Genomic DNA, 15,161 nt, shown 5'->3' with positions numbered 1-15,161 from the left:
TTGAAGTTGCCTTGGAATGAGTCCAAATAAACAATTCAGGCTCTGAAAAAGTTAAGTGGGAGCAAAACAATTAAATCTCAAATCATGTTTCTTTTATAAAAAAAAAAAAAAAGAGGCTGTGAGATTTGTAACTGCGGTAGCTGTTTTATAACCAGCACGTATCCAGGCTTTGTCTTTCAGGGGGGGATCATTTTTCATGGAAACATCAGTATTAGGCTCCTCTCCTCATAGATCTTTATATCAGCTGTGTCCTTGAACACAACTTAAGGGGTATGATTTTGTTATGCCTTGTAGAAGTAATAAATAAGATGGTGTTATTGAAGATTTTGTAATTGGAATTTTTTCAAGATAAACTGCTACTTGCTAGACAGACGCAGTTCGGCTGGGACGCTTTCAGCAACTTCAGCCATCTCCATCTGCCCCCCTGGCAAACGACGCTGAATGAGAATAGCTCTGTGATTGTGAGGCAGTGGAGTTTTTTTTTTTTTTTTGTTTTTTTACCCCGCTATATTTATAAAGATAAACAATAATCTCCCTAAGACCTAGAGGTGATGTGTAGGTGTGTGCCTGTATGTGTTTTTCTGCAGAGTGCTATCACTTAGCAACTGAATGAAGCAGCCTCTAATGAAACAGTATCCCTCTGAGACACTTACATACTCCCCCACAAAGCCATCGTGCACACGTGTGTGTGTATATGTCTGTGTGTGCCTGTATATGTGTGTGTGTCTCAGTCCTAGAGTGGAAGTCAAAAGCAGATCCCTCCTGTGATTACACCCAAGCCTCTGAACAGTTGAACACACACACTTAGGTTTTGTTACGTTTTGTTGAGCCCTTTTCACACTGTGTCCAAAACTAATTAATAGCCTTATTTAAAAAAAACAACAACAAATAACACAAAATTATGTTTTTTCATTTTTCCCTTTTTTAATATTATGTGTATCACATATACGTTTTATTTTGGGGGACGCTGAGAGAAGATTGTTATTGCAGTTATCTTCTTTTTGGAGAGAAGCGCATCACTATGAATAAATCTATATGGCAAATGTTTATACAGTATCTCACAGTGTGCTTTTAATATTCTCCCATATATGTAATATATTATTTATTAACCCGCTGTGCTGCTTCTCACACTCCTTACACTCACATGAACCACTGCAGCCATAATTCATTATGTGTTGGTAATTGTTATTGTTGTTATCATATAGGCGTTGTGTGAAAAAAAGTCTTTTTGCTCTATTATGCAGTATTAAACTTGGAGGATGATTATGCTTGTAAGCATTATCAGTGAGAGCAATGTAAAAAGAGCAAAAGAGCAATCTCTTATTGAACAGAAATGCATGCATTCTGTTGTTTTTGATCATCTGATCAACAGAAATGTAGGTAATATTTGAGTAAATGATGCCCAGCATTAATGGCTTTGACATCTTTTGGGTGTGTCAGAAGCTTTTCTCGACTGGAAAATCCCTGATGTTTCAGGCTTGTCATAGTTAAAACAGTCAGATGACAAAATTTCAAATCCTTAAAGATAAATCTAATAATCTTATCAAGATTTTGATGTCTGCTTGAGTCATCTTGCTTTAAGATGACAAGAAATATAAGGAGCCGCTGCTAGCTAAAGCAATGAGAGCAGCCTTGTTTTGTTTCCTGACATGTACCGAAAGCTAAAGCATTCACTGTTTTGTCTTCTACGTGTGTTTGTTTCCTCTGTGTGAACGTGTCCATGCGTGTCTGTCTGTGTGCGTGTGTGTCCTTGTGTGCGTGTGACTGTCCCGCTTCCAGGTTTGCCGCGAGTTCCAGCGGGGCAACTGCGCTCGCGGCGAGACAGACTGCCGTTTCGCCCACCCGAGCGACAGCCCCATGATCGACACCAGCGACAACACGGTCACCGTGTGCATGGACTACATCAAGAGTCGCTGCTCTCGCGAGAAGTGCAAGTACTTCCACCCCCCCGCCCACCTGCAGGCCAAGATTAAGGCCGCCCAACACCAGGCCAACCAGACAGCTGTGGCTGCGCAAGCTGCTGCCACAGCTGCAGCCATGGTGAGAGTACAGCCCACCTTCTGTGTCTCGTGGCTTCACAGCAGTAGAGCAGGAAAGACACAAACATACTAGTTTCACAAGGTTTCTGCTTGTTTAGTGTTTATAGTGGAAGAGCTTGTAACATTTAGATGGGCTGTTTTATAGCTCTTATATACAGCATACCTGGAACTTTCTAAGAGTTGAGGCTGTGGAAAACTTTTATACTTTTTTCTATTATTTGTGCATCAAATAAATGATGATTGGAAGTTTTATGGATAGACATAAGAAGCACAACATAATATATACAGTATATCGCAGTGAAATCAAATTTATTATAGCAGAGGGGAGGTGGTAATAAAACTGCTGTGCCTGGTGCTACCTGCCTTTATACAAATCACATAATGTTTCAGATCAAGAGACCCTTCTGAGTAAAGTTTGTACTAGTTAGACTACATAACACATAGGCCCTCTGAAGGCAAAACATTAATCCAAATCATCTTGACGTACACGAAACCTAAGCACATGTTGCTGACCGTGTCACCTACAGTAACATAAAATGTGGAGCACTGCTTTATTACTGCACAAAACCTACCCACCTCTGCCGGGTTTTTTCTAGTGGACTCCAGTGCACAATTCACCAACAATAGTCATCCCAAAGAGTGGCCTTTGTATAGAATAAAAAGGCTTTAGCGAGACCTAAACAAATCAGTGTAACTCCGCAAGAACAATCTGTTATTATCTCTCTGCAGTCCTCTTTTATTTTCCAATGCCCTTGTTTCGTACAAAGACAATATCCTGGCTCACCCCCTCATCCAACCCCACTGCTCTCAATGATAAGTGCGGTTCTCTGCAGATCAATACAAATTGAATTTGGGACGGATGAGGATGCAGCATCCTACCTCTGCCTTTATTTTGACCAAATATAAATAAATAAATAAATAAAACTTCCCCAACAATGTGAGGAGCAGACAGAATTCAAGTCAGCCAGAGAGACAGTGAGAAGAGTTTGGCATTATGTCTTGGCTGTGCCCCGCCTTTCCCCGGCCTCTGAGCGGCTTCTTTTGAATGATCCTGTGGCTAACTGCACTCGCACACCTTGCACTGTGCCAGTGTGCTCACTGACTTTTTTTCCTCCATGGCATGGGCATGCTTTGTGCGTCGCACACACCTCTCATTGGCTGGCTCCATTGCTGCTTGCTCTCCTTCTTCTTCCTTCATGACTGATCCACAGCGTGGATGATAAGGCAGGCTAGCGTGTGCACATATTAGCAGCTGCATTCAAGCAACAGCAAATTGAAGCATCCATAAATAAGAAAAAAGGCCTTGAGACCCGAAGGCGCTGTAACCTGATGTTGACCTGACTGCGCTGTTTTCTTAAAGGTACCACGAGTTTATATTGCCGGTGCATCCTCTTCACAATCCTTTGCTCATACTCCTCCCGTCTTCCTCCCCAGTTTATCAACTTTATGACCCAATTCCCAAATTGTGCAGTCAGATTCTGCACTAGAGGTGAGGAGGGCTAACCTTAGGACAACGAGTTGTTTAGTCAGCACCTTTATTCCAATTTTCTTTTAGTCCTTTTATTGAAGCAGAGACCCATAAAACCTGTTTTGCTGCACTGCTGTGAATAGGTAATACCATTATCCATAATTCACTTTTTAAAATCTAAAGCAAATAGGATAAAGCGCACAGTAGATAAGGTTACACATTAACTGATGCAGTTACAGTAAAAAGGTCCTCTCACTGAGATTATGTTGTTTTACTGTGCCACATTACGTGTTGCTTGCCATGCTGTGATCTTCTTCCTCATTACAAAGGCGAATGCAGTCATCTTTGCTTTTCATGTCACTTTAATAGAGCATCTTTCATTTTAACTAACCGCAATGTTTAACTCTGTGGTGCATCAGCAATGCATTGTTGCTGTTTAATTGGACATACATACATACTATTAAAAAACCCACATACATGAAGCATAGGCTTGTGCATGGACCCTTAAGTGCTGTGTTCATCACACCCGTGTCATCTTTTTTCTTTTTTTCCCCCTCTCAGCAGTGACATCAAATATCAGGATGTTTTTTAAGAAGTTAGCACAAAAACAATTGATATAAAATGACTTATTTTTACTTTGTTAGATTAGAGGAATTTTAATAAACAGAGCTCCACATTATGTTATTAAACTGTAACGTTGCCTCACCTTCCCGAGTTCACTGATCACACCTAACAACGCCACACACCCTCACAACGCAGATTTAGTTTGAGGATGTGTCTGTAGTTGAATTGACGCTACAGAGAAGGATGTGGTTGTTAAACTATTTTTGTTAGCCTTTGCTAGTAACTGTACTAATTTGTAGTTTTTTGTTTTGTTTTGTTTTTTTAAATTTGCCTTCACAAAGGTATCCAGTTCTTGCTGCTGGTTGTGAGGGCTGTGTCTTTTTTTACCTCACTCACATCCGAGTCTGTTGTGTACATTTTAACGTTTGTCAGCCTCGAACCACCTCACGTCATCAAATAGGTTAGCTTTCTCCAGGAGCGCCTTAATGGTTGTGTGCGTAGGTCTGTAGTGTCTTACTTTGAACACTGCTGAGAACTTCAGCGCAGATCTCAAGTGTCAGATCAATATTCCTAGTCTGAGCCAGTCGTGTTTAGCGTACTACTTTTCTGTTCTTGCTGTTCAGAAGTAGTTAGTTACTAAATGCTTTCCCGGTAGCTTTGGAGTACATTGTAGAATCTTGCTTATTTTTTTAACCAAAGTTTAATTGTAGATGCTTTTTTTTGGCTTTTGTACTAATTCAAAAAGTAGCAATGTTTCTTTAAAGTAAACGAAACAAAACAAATTTTTGTTTATGTGCATGCCTATTGTTTTGTATGTGGTATACTTGCATTCAGATTATTTTTGTTTTTGTTTTTTTCCTTCTCACCTATCCACAATGCAATGCTGTCCCCCATGACGCACCTCTGCTTGCTGTTACCTGTATGTTAATACGCTTGAATCCCATTGGCCCACTGCCATCATGTGCTCGCTGCCTGCTAATTAAAGACTCAGTCGACTGCCAAAGCAATGAAGCGACCCCTCGAGGCAACTGTAGACCTGGTACTTTGACCTTTCACCTTTTGCTTTGCATGTAGCTTCTTTAATTGTACTGTAGCCACTCACAAAATTTAATTTGGCTCTTTTGTTTTTTGTGAAACCCTGTAAAAGACTTTAATGATATAAATACGTATCATTTATGATCACCAGTGGCAAGTCTAGATTGTACTGTACATTTGTTAACTGAACAACTACAATGTAATGTTAAAATAACTCCAGCTATCGCACTTTCTTTAATGTGTTGTTGACGATTGCCCTGCTACGGTGTAGTTTCTCATTGTCCTTGTGATAGTTACAGCAAGTTTCCATTTTTGCCTTCTTGTGCTGTGCATAGACAAATACCAGATTTAGGAAATGTTAGTGTCGACTTGTGTGAGTATACAGTTCAAATCTGCTGTGCTCCTGTTGTGTGTGTGTGTGTGTGTTGTCGGTGGCTAGGCGTTCCCCCACGGCGTCCTCCAGCCCCTACCAAAGAGACCAGCACTTGAGAAGAGCAACGGAGCGAGCTCCCTGTTCAACCCCAGTGTTTTGCACTACCAGCAGGCGCTGGCCAACGCACAGCTCCAGCAGCCCGCTTTCTTTCCCACAGGTAAGACACACACGCAGCACGCAGATGCAGATAGAAGCAAAGCACTCATAGGTATGCGGAGCACGCACGCACACACAGACGCACAGCTATCCTCCAAACGTGTTGTTGTTTTGGAGCTTCACACGCATAAAAGAGGGGATTCTCAAATGACCGTTTACATCTGTTTAGCCTAATTTTCATCTTTTGGCATGGATTTATTTGAGTGATGCTAATAAAGGCCTTCGCTGTGAGGGTGTGTTTTCAATATTCACTGCGCCATCCCTAAAACTTTGATCTAGTGCCTGCAAATATAAACACATAATTGCTGCCAGGTGGAAGGGCAGTGCGCGCTTTGATCAGAGCAATGAAAGCTATCATATATTACCACCTCAATATGATACACCTGCCAGTCTAATCCCCAAGCATACAAAGGAGCAAAACAAGCCCAACTGTTTCAGCACAAGTGCAATACTAAAATATACAAAATATGGTGATTATTGTTATTTTGGCGATAATTTTATTCCAGTTTTACCAAATTTATTCAGTGATTTTTACCCGCAAATGAACACTCTGTCTGCTTTTCGCACAGAAAATAGCAGTACCTGAAGGGCCCTTGAGTCACTTGCTAAATGAGTTAACTGCAGCTAATATGGTAGCCTGTAGCCACACTCATGACTCATGAGGATAAAACTCCTATCCCTCGCTCTTCTCACTACCTGCCTGCTCTTTTTGTTTCCCTTGGTACGGGATTCCTAATGGTGCTTCATCATCCCTTCCTCTGTGTGTATCTGTGTGTGGGGCGTAGCCTGGCTCACAGTTGCATTTTTTTAATAACCTTTTACATTTCAGATAGGTGGGGTTTCTTCAAAGTTAAGATAAAAAGAAAAGTCTCAGGAGTTGTTTGCCTGTAATATGTATGTGATGGAGGCTTACCTGAGTACAGTAAAAACCCCACGTATCTCCATCTGATCTGGATAGAAGCCTGTGCACATCATTGTACTGATACTGCATGATGCTGCTGTCTGGCACACCTCTTCAGTTTTATTCTTGCCTCTTTTTTTTTTGACCAAAAAGTGCGATTTCTTTGTCTGTTTATTTTTTTGATATGATCATTTAATCATGTGCAGCTATTCAGAAATTCCAAAACAAGAAACATGCAGAACAGCATGTTGTTGTAAGAAGCCTAACATACAATACGAGCAGGCTCAAGTCTTTTTTAAATATTGTGCAGCCTGAAATGATGCATTAATACAATATGTCACCAAAAATGAATATCCTCTGACCTCGGGAAAAACTCCCTGAAAAATGGAAAACTGGACAGACAGACTTACATTAGCGCTGCATTGCACTTTGCTAAACTTGTCCAGATTTTTCCGTACCTAAGTTTGCTTTATGTTAAACTTTGCTGCAGCTGCATATAAACAGTATTCTAACTAATAAATAACTCAACAACTTAATACATCTCTGCTTGCTTTCATAATCAGCCGACATTGCTCCAGTAACAATAGCAACTGAGCTGAGTGAAGTCCTCAAGCCTTTTGGGTTTTTTTTTTCTGTGTGTCTTGTCTAACCTTGTTGTTCTCCTTCCTCTCGATTAACCCATTTATTTCCTCTTCTCTCTCTCTCTCCCTCTCTCTCTCTCTCCCTCTCTGTTTCCCCCCTTTCTCTCTTTATCTTTCTCTGCATGAACACAACAGGGTCAGTCTTGTGCATGACTCCCGCTAGCAGTCTTGGTAGGTTCTGACCTTCTATTTGCTCTCTCACACACACACTGTCTGATTTAGGTGGGAGTTTTGGGGGATGGAGGGGTGGGGGTGGGGTTATGAGTGGGCACTATCTGCAGCCCCCCTTGCAGGTGAGACAAAAGGACATGATTCGAACACTTGTGAGTTATTATCAAGCTGCCCGTTTTGTTTCACCTGGAAGAGATGTGACTTTTCAGCGCTCGTCTCGCCGCTGACTCACTCTCTTGCTAATGTTTAAAGTGTTAGCGTGGACGCCGCAGACTGATCTGTTCTTAAGCTGTAGGATAGTTTTGTCTGTTTGCTGTGCTGTGTTGATCAGGAAATTTAAATCAGTTTCCCAGAGAAATTACACACAAACCGGAGCATTTGTCGCTGCACAACAGGGGATGGGAATTACCAGAAATTCAGCTGATAACATCAGCAGGTCCAACATTAGCAACAAGGTAAACTAATGACTAGAAATAAGCCCTAACAGCCACATCTCTGCTGTTTGACTCGTCAGCCCACACGAATTGAAAAGTTCCCATCCCCATGCCATCGATTCATCCTAATTGGTGTCTTGTGCCCTTTAATTTCTCTGGGAAAAACAGCAAACTGATTTTCCACATAAATTTCCTTACTTGTGATTGTAATCAGCTTCTCTCCTCTTGTTTTTTTTTCTCCCATGCTCTCTTTTCCTTTCTTTCTTTCTTCCTGACCTCCTTTGCTTTGCATTGTGAATGGTTGCATGCCATCTGCCGGTGTAACCCTAACGATGGCTTGCTGGCTCTCTGTAACATCCGCCACCATCAACACCAACAACAAAAAATAAACAACAACCCCGTCAACATGCACGCACGCACCCATGCACGCACGCACGCACCACAACTGTTACCACAACTACCATAATGCTCCACCTACCTGTCCATTGCTACCACCTCCTTCCCTCTTACCCCCATTCCTCCTCTTCCTCCCCTCTTCCCTTTCCCACCCTCAAAACAAAGTCCCAATGATGTACAGTGCTACGCCTGCTACTGTCTCTGCAGCAACAACTCCTGCCACAAGTGTCCCCTACGCAGCAACAGCACCAGCCAATCAGGTTTGCTCCTTTTAAAGCTTTCTTTCATCAGTCCCCGGAGCTCTGAATAAGTACTGGGCTGCGATAACCTTAACCCACACCTAGCCCATCCCCATCTGTCCATCGGTGCACCTGCACAGAGCACGCTCACACTGGCATGAAAGCCTGTGAGTGGGTGTTTTCTAGACAATTTAAAGCAAAAAGCAGTGTACCTCTTATAAATCACAGCCCGCATTAGGCAAACCCAATAAGCACTTCTTCAGAGCTCCCACATTTGCAAGTAGTAGTTGTGTTGTGTTGCACTACTTCCTGATTTTTGTTTTTTTTTGCATGTTCTGTTTGTTTTTTGTTTTTTGTTTGTTTTTTAAAATTAGTTTTATTTTCCACTTTTCTTGTTGTTGTCGTCAAATAAGCCTCTCCATCTGCAGTAGGGGCCTCATCTGTACTGCTTGTGTTCTCTGCAAACACACACGTTCAAGCAAATACACACAGACGATTTCCGCAGCACCTAACAGCCGGTTCGTAACAGCAGCTATGTTGGATCTATTCCTGTTTTCCACTCCTCTCGGCTTCACCTTTTTACCTTTTCCTGGTTGCAGGATAAAAGGGAGAATAAATCATGTGAGGCAACAGTTCTAGGCTACACTTGTCAGGGTGAGAGACGCAGGAAAAAAAAAAAAGAAGATCACAGAAGCTGTCTAAAAATGGCCCCTGATCGGCGGCTCTCCTGTTGCCACGTGTCAAGCAAGAGCCAGGGAAGCAAGGCCAGTTTTTTGAATGCCAGAGTGACACATGTGTGCCCCATTTTAAACCTGGAAGTTTCAGCGCAATGCTGGCACACCGGCCTCATGCAGCTGGCAATCATTTACTGGTAGTTCTGTATAGAGGTACGCTGAGGACACACGGGCGAGCACATGAAAAATATTTCCACCACACGGCATGTGTGTCTTAATTGAATTTAGGAAAACATTCAACATGACAACACGACGAAAGACGCAAATAAATGCGTAAAATTATCTCACTTATTATAATAGCAGTGCCTACTACTATACCAAGGACCAATATAATCCTTCCCCACCTCTTTTTCAGACTCTGCTCCTCCATATTTTTCTTTTTTTGTACTTTTGCTTACTATCTCAATGTGAAAAAAAACCCTTACATTTCCTTGAAATTAAACATTTTCATGATGCCTATAAAAGTGATATCTAACATCAAGATTAGAGCTCTTACCGTAAGAAATGACTGCTCACATTTCAAATTAAAAAAAGGAACATAAATGCTTTCTCCAAGATCCCCTTTCCATCATTAACCACGGGTCTGGTCCCACCACTTGTGCGCTTTATTGCCCCTCATAGGCCAGCAGCGTGTGCACTTCCTGTGAGTCACCGACTCTTCCTGTAATTGGCATGCAGCAGCAGTAGCAGCAGGAAGCAGAGCTGCTCTTTAAAGATGCATGTGGGACAAGGAGCTGGAGAAACACTGACGTCAGCCTTTGCTCTCTGTCTCCGTCTGTCCCCCCCCCACTTACACTCCACCCCCTACCCGACTCTTTCTCTCACCTCCTCTCCAGCCCATATAAAGATCCCTCCAGCTAATGCCAGGTATGAGCAGGGCCTCGGACACAGTTAGCCCTTGTAATCACCAGCTGTGCTGCATTCAGTGCAGTCATAAAAATCATATGGCTTTTCCGAATACACACCCAGGCATTTTCTGAGGGTACGGGGCTGCCGACGTCACTCTGTCCTAAACAGTGGCGCATTTGTCCCGATACTAGCGGCCTGCCGTCAGCTTTTTAGCTTTGATTATTATATTGGTTCTTTAACATAAATCCTGGGCCGAGACAGTTTGAGCCGAACTCGATAATTAATTGGGCGTCGTGTTCAGCCGAGGAAATCTGTGTCTAAAGGGTATTACACACCCCTGTGACGCCAAGATGCTGACACTCGTTAAGACCTCAGGAGTCTGGTCGATTCATGACCTTCTGAACTATTCATGCGACGCACATCGTTGCATGTCCTTGCACATATTAAGCATGTCCTAATGCTGCCGGGGTCTCCAGTTGTGAAGTGCTACATATTACTGGAGATTGTGAAGTTGCAGCACCCTCTGCTGTCGCTGTGCTGCAGTCGACTCAGACTTGCAGCCTAGAGGGGATCGCTTTGGCTGCTGGACTGATGGGAAGATTATGCTCAAGTAGAATTTCACATTGTTATGTCGAGGAGCTCTTCAGCTGGAGCATAAGAGTTGGATGCTTCACCTTGCTGTAGAGGGAACCTGCTTTAATTCTTATCACTTAATTAATATTTCATCTTATGAAATTTGCAAACTAGGTCACTGTGATACCGTGCAGTTCTTATAATTAGCTGATATTAACGCGTAAAAAAGGAAGTACAGCAGTTTAAATGTCCGCTGTGATTTTGCAGCACGTCATCTTCGTCTGCTGTCTCTCTGACTCGTTCTGGGCTGAAACACGCTGCTGGTATCACTGCACCAAATCAAAGGCAAACAGGACCTGCAAACAGTTCTTGGCATTAGTTTGTAGCGTCCTATCTGTTAAATCCCACCCATCTGGCAGCCCAAATTTTTTCCCCTAATTTCCACACTGCACTGCCTTCTCTCTCGACCTGTGCACATCACACGCTCTCTCCCACTGTGGTGACCTCCTGTGATGTGTGGTGTGACCAGCGGCTTCTGTCCTTTGCTGGCCGTCCATTGTCTATTAACAAGCGTCATGTGGCTTTGTTCTGCGTTGGCTTGCTGCCAGTGGCGCCCACATGATGGCAGCCAGCATCTCTCCTACCTGTCAGCCCCCCCTTATAGACAGTCTCACACTGTCTCGCTTTCTCTTTGTTGTGTGGCGGTTTAGGCTTAATCTCTTAAAGAGAGAATACAAACCGAGGTTACCAGACGAGGGTTAAATGCTATTTGCAAATAGTTAGAAGCTTGGTTCTTATCTGCATGAAACACCAAGCTGGTGATGTTGCCACAGCTCATCAGTAAGACAGATATGTATTATTCACTGGCAAATACTTATCTGTGCTCATCTGACCTTTCTCACACATTGTTGTTGTGGTAAACACCTCCTACCTGTTGCTTTGGTGCCAGTCTGCTTCAGAGAAATGATTATGCACAATATGCCACATGGACTGAATCTAAAAGGAAAAGTTTCACAGTTCGTCACAGCCTCCGCTTGAGCACATATGAGGAGCTGTAAAGCAGCTGTACTAATTTAACGCTAACCAGCTCAGCTAATGATTTGAAACAGTGCAAATAACACCCTGAGATAAGTTTGAGTTGTTCCTACTTCAACACCTCCACACCTGGCTGTTTTTTAAAATTAAAAAAAATATATTGTTATAGTTATTGCATTATTGTAAAGGAGGTTTTAGAAACTGTCAGACTAACAAGGACTTTGTTTAATCAGACAAAAGGCAGATTTGATCCAGATCTAGATTTATATTTGACATTAAATTGATCATAAATGTCACAATATAAAATGCATTTATGGGTAATGGAATCATATTTCTATTAGGTCTGAATTTTGCAGAGATAACAAAGATCCATAATGTTACATCATCCACGTTTATCATATTAAAATACTACTGTGTCATGCAAGCACAGCTGAGACTTTGCAGGTTTTGTATAGTCTCAAAATCTCCTTTAAAAAATGAGCTTTTTTTCTGAAGCTCAATAAAGATATGCCAGTAACAGCTGAATAATCTGGATGTAGCAGGTACCATTTACCAGTACCATTTAATGAAGATGCCAGTTGAGGACCTTTTCTATCTGTTGTGGTAACAGCAAGGGCCCGCAGGCAGCAGGTGCTGTATGAAATCTTCAGCTCGAACAGCTGTCATTTATTAGAACCAAAATAAAATGATTAGAGATGCACCAATTGCTATTTTTTAAGGATTCCAACAACGTCAATGACAACACATTCAAACAAAAATCAACTTCGCTTCAATGCAGAATATTATTTTCATAATAAATTAGTTGTTAGACTTTACAATTAAATAGCCTTCTCTGTGTGAAACTAACGAAAATGAAGTGCTTTTCTCCTGGAAGGGAGAAAACGCTGAAAATGAGTTTTACACACATATTTATCTGATGTACGATACTTATACAAAAACAAAAGCAGGTGCAGCAGAATTATCGAAGAAAATAAAGTTCAGGTACTACATTTTTCAGTGTGTTAAAAGCTGCTAAGTAACAGGACGTCGACACTTTTCTGTTTTTCACTCATCTTCATATTTTTCCACTTATCTGCTTTGATCCTTTGCTCATACCGAGGCTGCTGGCTTGTGGCTAGCTCGAAACTCCGAACAGCTTTAGCTTTAACCACTTTTTCTTTGTTAGCTTCTTTAAAATGTTTGACTAGGTGATGGGGATTTAAGTGTCTTATTAGGTTTGTTGTTAGGAATGCTAGAAAGCCACAGAGGGTGATGCTCAGATTTATTGCTTCTTTACTCGGCACATTTTGCATTAGATAGCAACATGCTCCACTTGAATACAGGGTTGCTTGTAGCTGGATATGGGGCTCTGTGTATTTATACAGTAATAGGGAGAAAACCCTAACAATCAAACAACCCCTACAAGCAAACACTTGGCGACAGTGGGAAAGAAAAACTCAATTTTAACAGGAAGAAACCTCGGGCAGAAACAGGCTCAGAGCAGGTCAGCTGTCTGACAGGTTGGGGGTGAGAGGAGGAAGATTGTGTTTTACAATATTTCTAATCAATTTTATGTAATCTTAGAAATAAACAAAGTTGATTTTCTTCCAAAAACATGGCCACATTTTTTTTAGGTGTAGTGCTAGTCTTTTGATTTATAAAGAATTTCCAAAGCTTTTAAACACAATAGTGTGTGCAGATAAAGTTGTATTTCTGTCTTATAGGTAAACTGAAACGCTCTCTCTCTTTTTTTCTTTGTCGTTGCTTTCTCTGTCTCTGTCTTGCAGATTATCCTGAAGTAAGAGTCAGGAAGGGAACGGAGTGTCAAGAAGCTGCACTAGGAAACCCAAAACATCCCCTCTGTAAATACTACCTAACCTCTCCCATAGAGGTCCAGCAACCTGCATGCTAAGAGTGTAACACTTCAATTTAACCATAAGAACTGCAGTACCGGTGTAACACACACACACACACACACACACACACACACACACACACACACACACACACACACACACACAGGAAAAAATAAAAAGATATATACTGTATGTATTGCTAGAAAAAAAAACTATTAACAATAAAACATCAAAAAATATTCTTATGTATAGTACATACATAGCAGACACACTATAGAGGTCATTTTAACAACTGTTCTCTCAGAATACCGTGGATCTCCTCTTCTTGCATATTTATTCTAAAAACCAACCTGCACAATATTCATCCCTTTGGTTAGTCAAGAAAAACACAGATGTTTGATTTGCACTATATGAAAGTATAGTGTTTAATGTTGAAGACAAGGAAGAGTCACAGAGACCCCATGCACAACACACCTACGCACGCGATGCTTTCACGAGGGTTTTTCGTCTTGCGGTCGTTGCTTTTCTCTCTGCAAAAGTTGAATGTCCTCGGGGCAGCCAGGCTCATGAGCTCTTCGTGTGATTGTCCCTGCGAGGGTTCCTGCGCGACCCTCATCTGCCACCCGATGCTGTTAAGATGCCATGATGAAGCTCCTCCCTCCCTTCCCTCTGCCAACTTTTCATCTCTGGAAACATCTTGCCAAAGTTGAGGCTTGGAAGAGGTCACTTTTTTTTTTCTTTTGCCATTGCCCACACTGCAAATAGGACCCACTCGCCATCTTTTTTAGTTGCGTTGCTGGGTTCAGATCTTTGATAGATTGTGCATGCAGTCGTGACAGGAGAAGTCGGAAGATAGTCGTGGCCATTACCGAAAAAGCCTGAAGGCTGGGGTGTGTGCCAAGGGCTCAGCAAAGCGCGAGGGTTTGTTCCAGACATGCCAAGCCTTGTGCGTGTGTGTGCGTGCGTGTGCGTGCGTGCGTGTGCATGTGTGCGTGTGTGTTAGAGACTGATGGTCTGCCGGCAGACTGGGACTTAAAGTGGGATCTGGCACATGATGGTGACACCAAGCCTGGTAGGAGAGCTTTTTACCTGGAGGAGGGTGAAGGATTTAAGTGCTAAGACTAAACAATTTAAAAAAAAAAACACAAAAAAAAACGGTGCATTCGACGACACTCGTCAAGCAAACAGATGACTTGAACTTCAACTGGAGGGCTATCTGTGACCGTCGGTTGTTCTGTCCAACCCTACTATCACCGATAATCCTGTTCCATTTTAGAAAACTGTAGAAGTGCCTAAAAAAATTACTCATCAACAACACTTGCATCCAGAGTGTATCACTAAAAAGTCACAGACACAACACACTGGGCTGTCGAGAGCTACAAGGACTCTTTGGGGAAAAGACATCACACTTTTTGGCGTCCCTGGAGGAAATTTCCAGCTAAGCGCTCATTAACATCACAAGTGACTTTACTGAAAAAGAAACGTAAGAAACGACAAATCAAAAATAGCTTTGTAGAATGTTTGGTGACTTTCACAGTGTACCATTGTTTCTTACCATGGTTCTGAATAGTTTACATGAGGAACGTGAGTGAGACAAACATGTATTGTAAACTGTGTAATGTATGTAAAGTGTCTCTTATTTTGAGAGTTTATATTCA

General features: G+C 42.0%; 1 protein-coding gene across 14 annotated transcripts in view; it reads left to right on the top strand.

Annotated features, from left to right (window-relative positions):
* The window catches only part of mbnl2 (muscleblind-like splicing regulator 2), a 51,159-nt gene extending 37,130 nt beyond the window's left edge, over positions 1 to 14,029 (top strand). For 7 of the 14 annotated variants that reach the window (XM_085397411.1, XM_085397414.1, XM_085397408.1 and 4 more), the window contains 6 exons: positions 1,780 to 2,040; positions 5,057 to 5,110; positions 5,546 to 5,696; positions 7,373 to 7,408; positions 8,404 to 8,498; positions 13,435 to 13,581. In XM_085397411.1, coding sequence (XP_085253537.1) covers positions 1,780 to 2,040; positions 5,057 to 5,110; positions 5,546 to 5,696; positions 7,373 to 7,408; positions 8,404 to 8,498; positions 13,435 to 13,449 — 612 coding nt within the window. In that variant the 3' untranslated portion in view covers positions 13,450 to 13,581. Of the gene's footprint in view, positions 1 to 1,779; positions 2,041 to 5,056; positions 5,111 to 5,545; positions 5,697 to 7,372; positions 7,409 to 8,403; positions 8,499 to 13,434; positions 13,625 to 13,668 lie in introns of those variants that run through there. The other 7 variants (XM_085397422.1, XM_085397416.1, XM_085397417.1 and 4 more) reach the window with 7 other exon arrangements.
* Positions 14,030 to 15,161: the final 1,132 nt, after the last annotated feature.

The sequence above is a fragment of the Rhamphochromis longiceps genome, linkage group LG23, assembly GCF_057381845.1.
Source record: "Rhamphochromis longiceps isolate RC_006_pf linkage group LG23, R_longiceps_female_GT1.1, whole genome shotgun sequence".
NCBI lineage: Eukaryota > Metazoa > Chordata > Actinopteri > Cichliformes > Cichlidae > Rhamphochromis > Rhamphochromis longiceps.
This window is presented reverse-complemented; position numbering and strand designations above follow the sequence as displayed.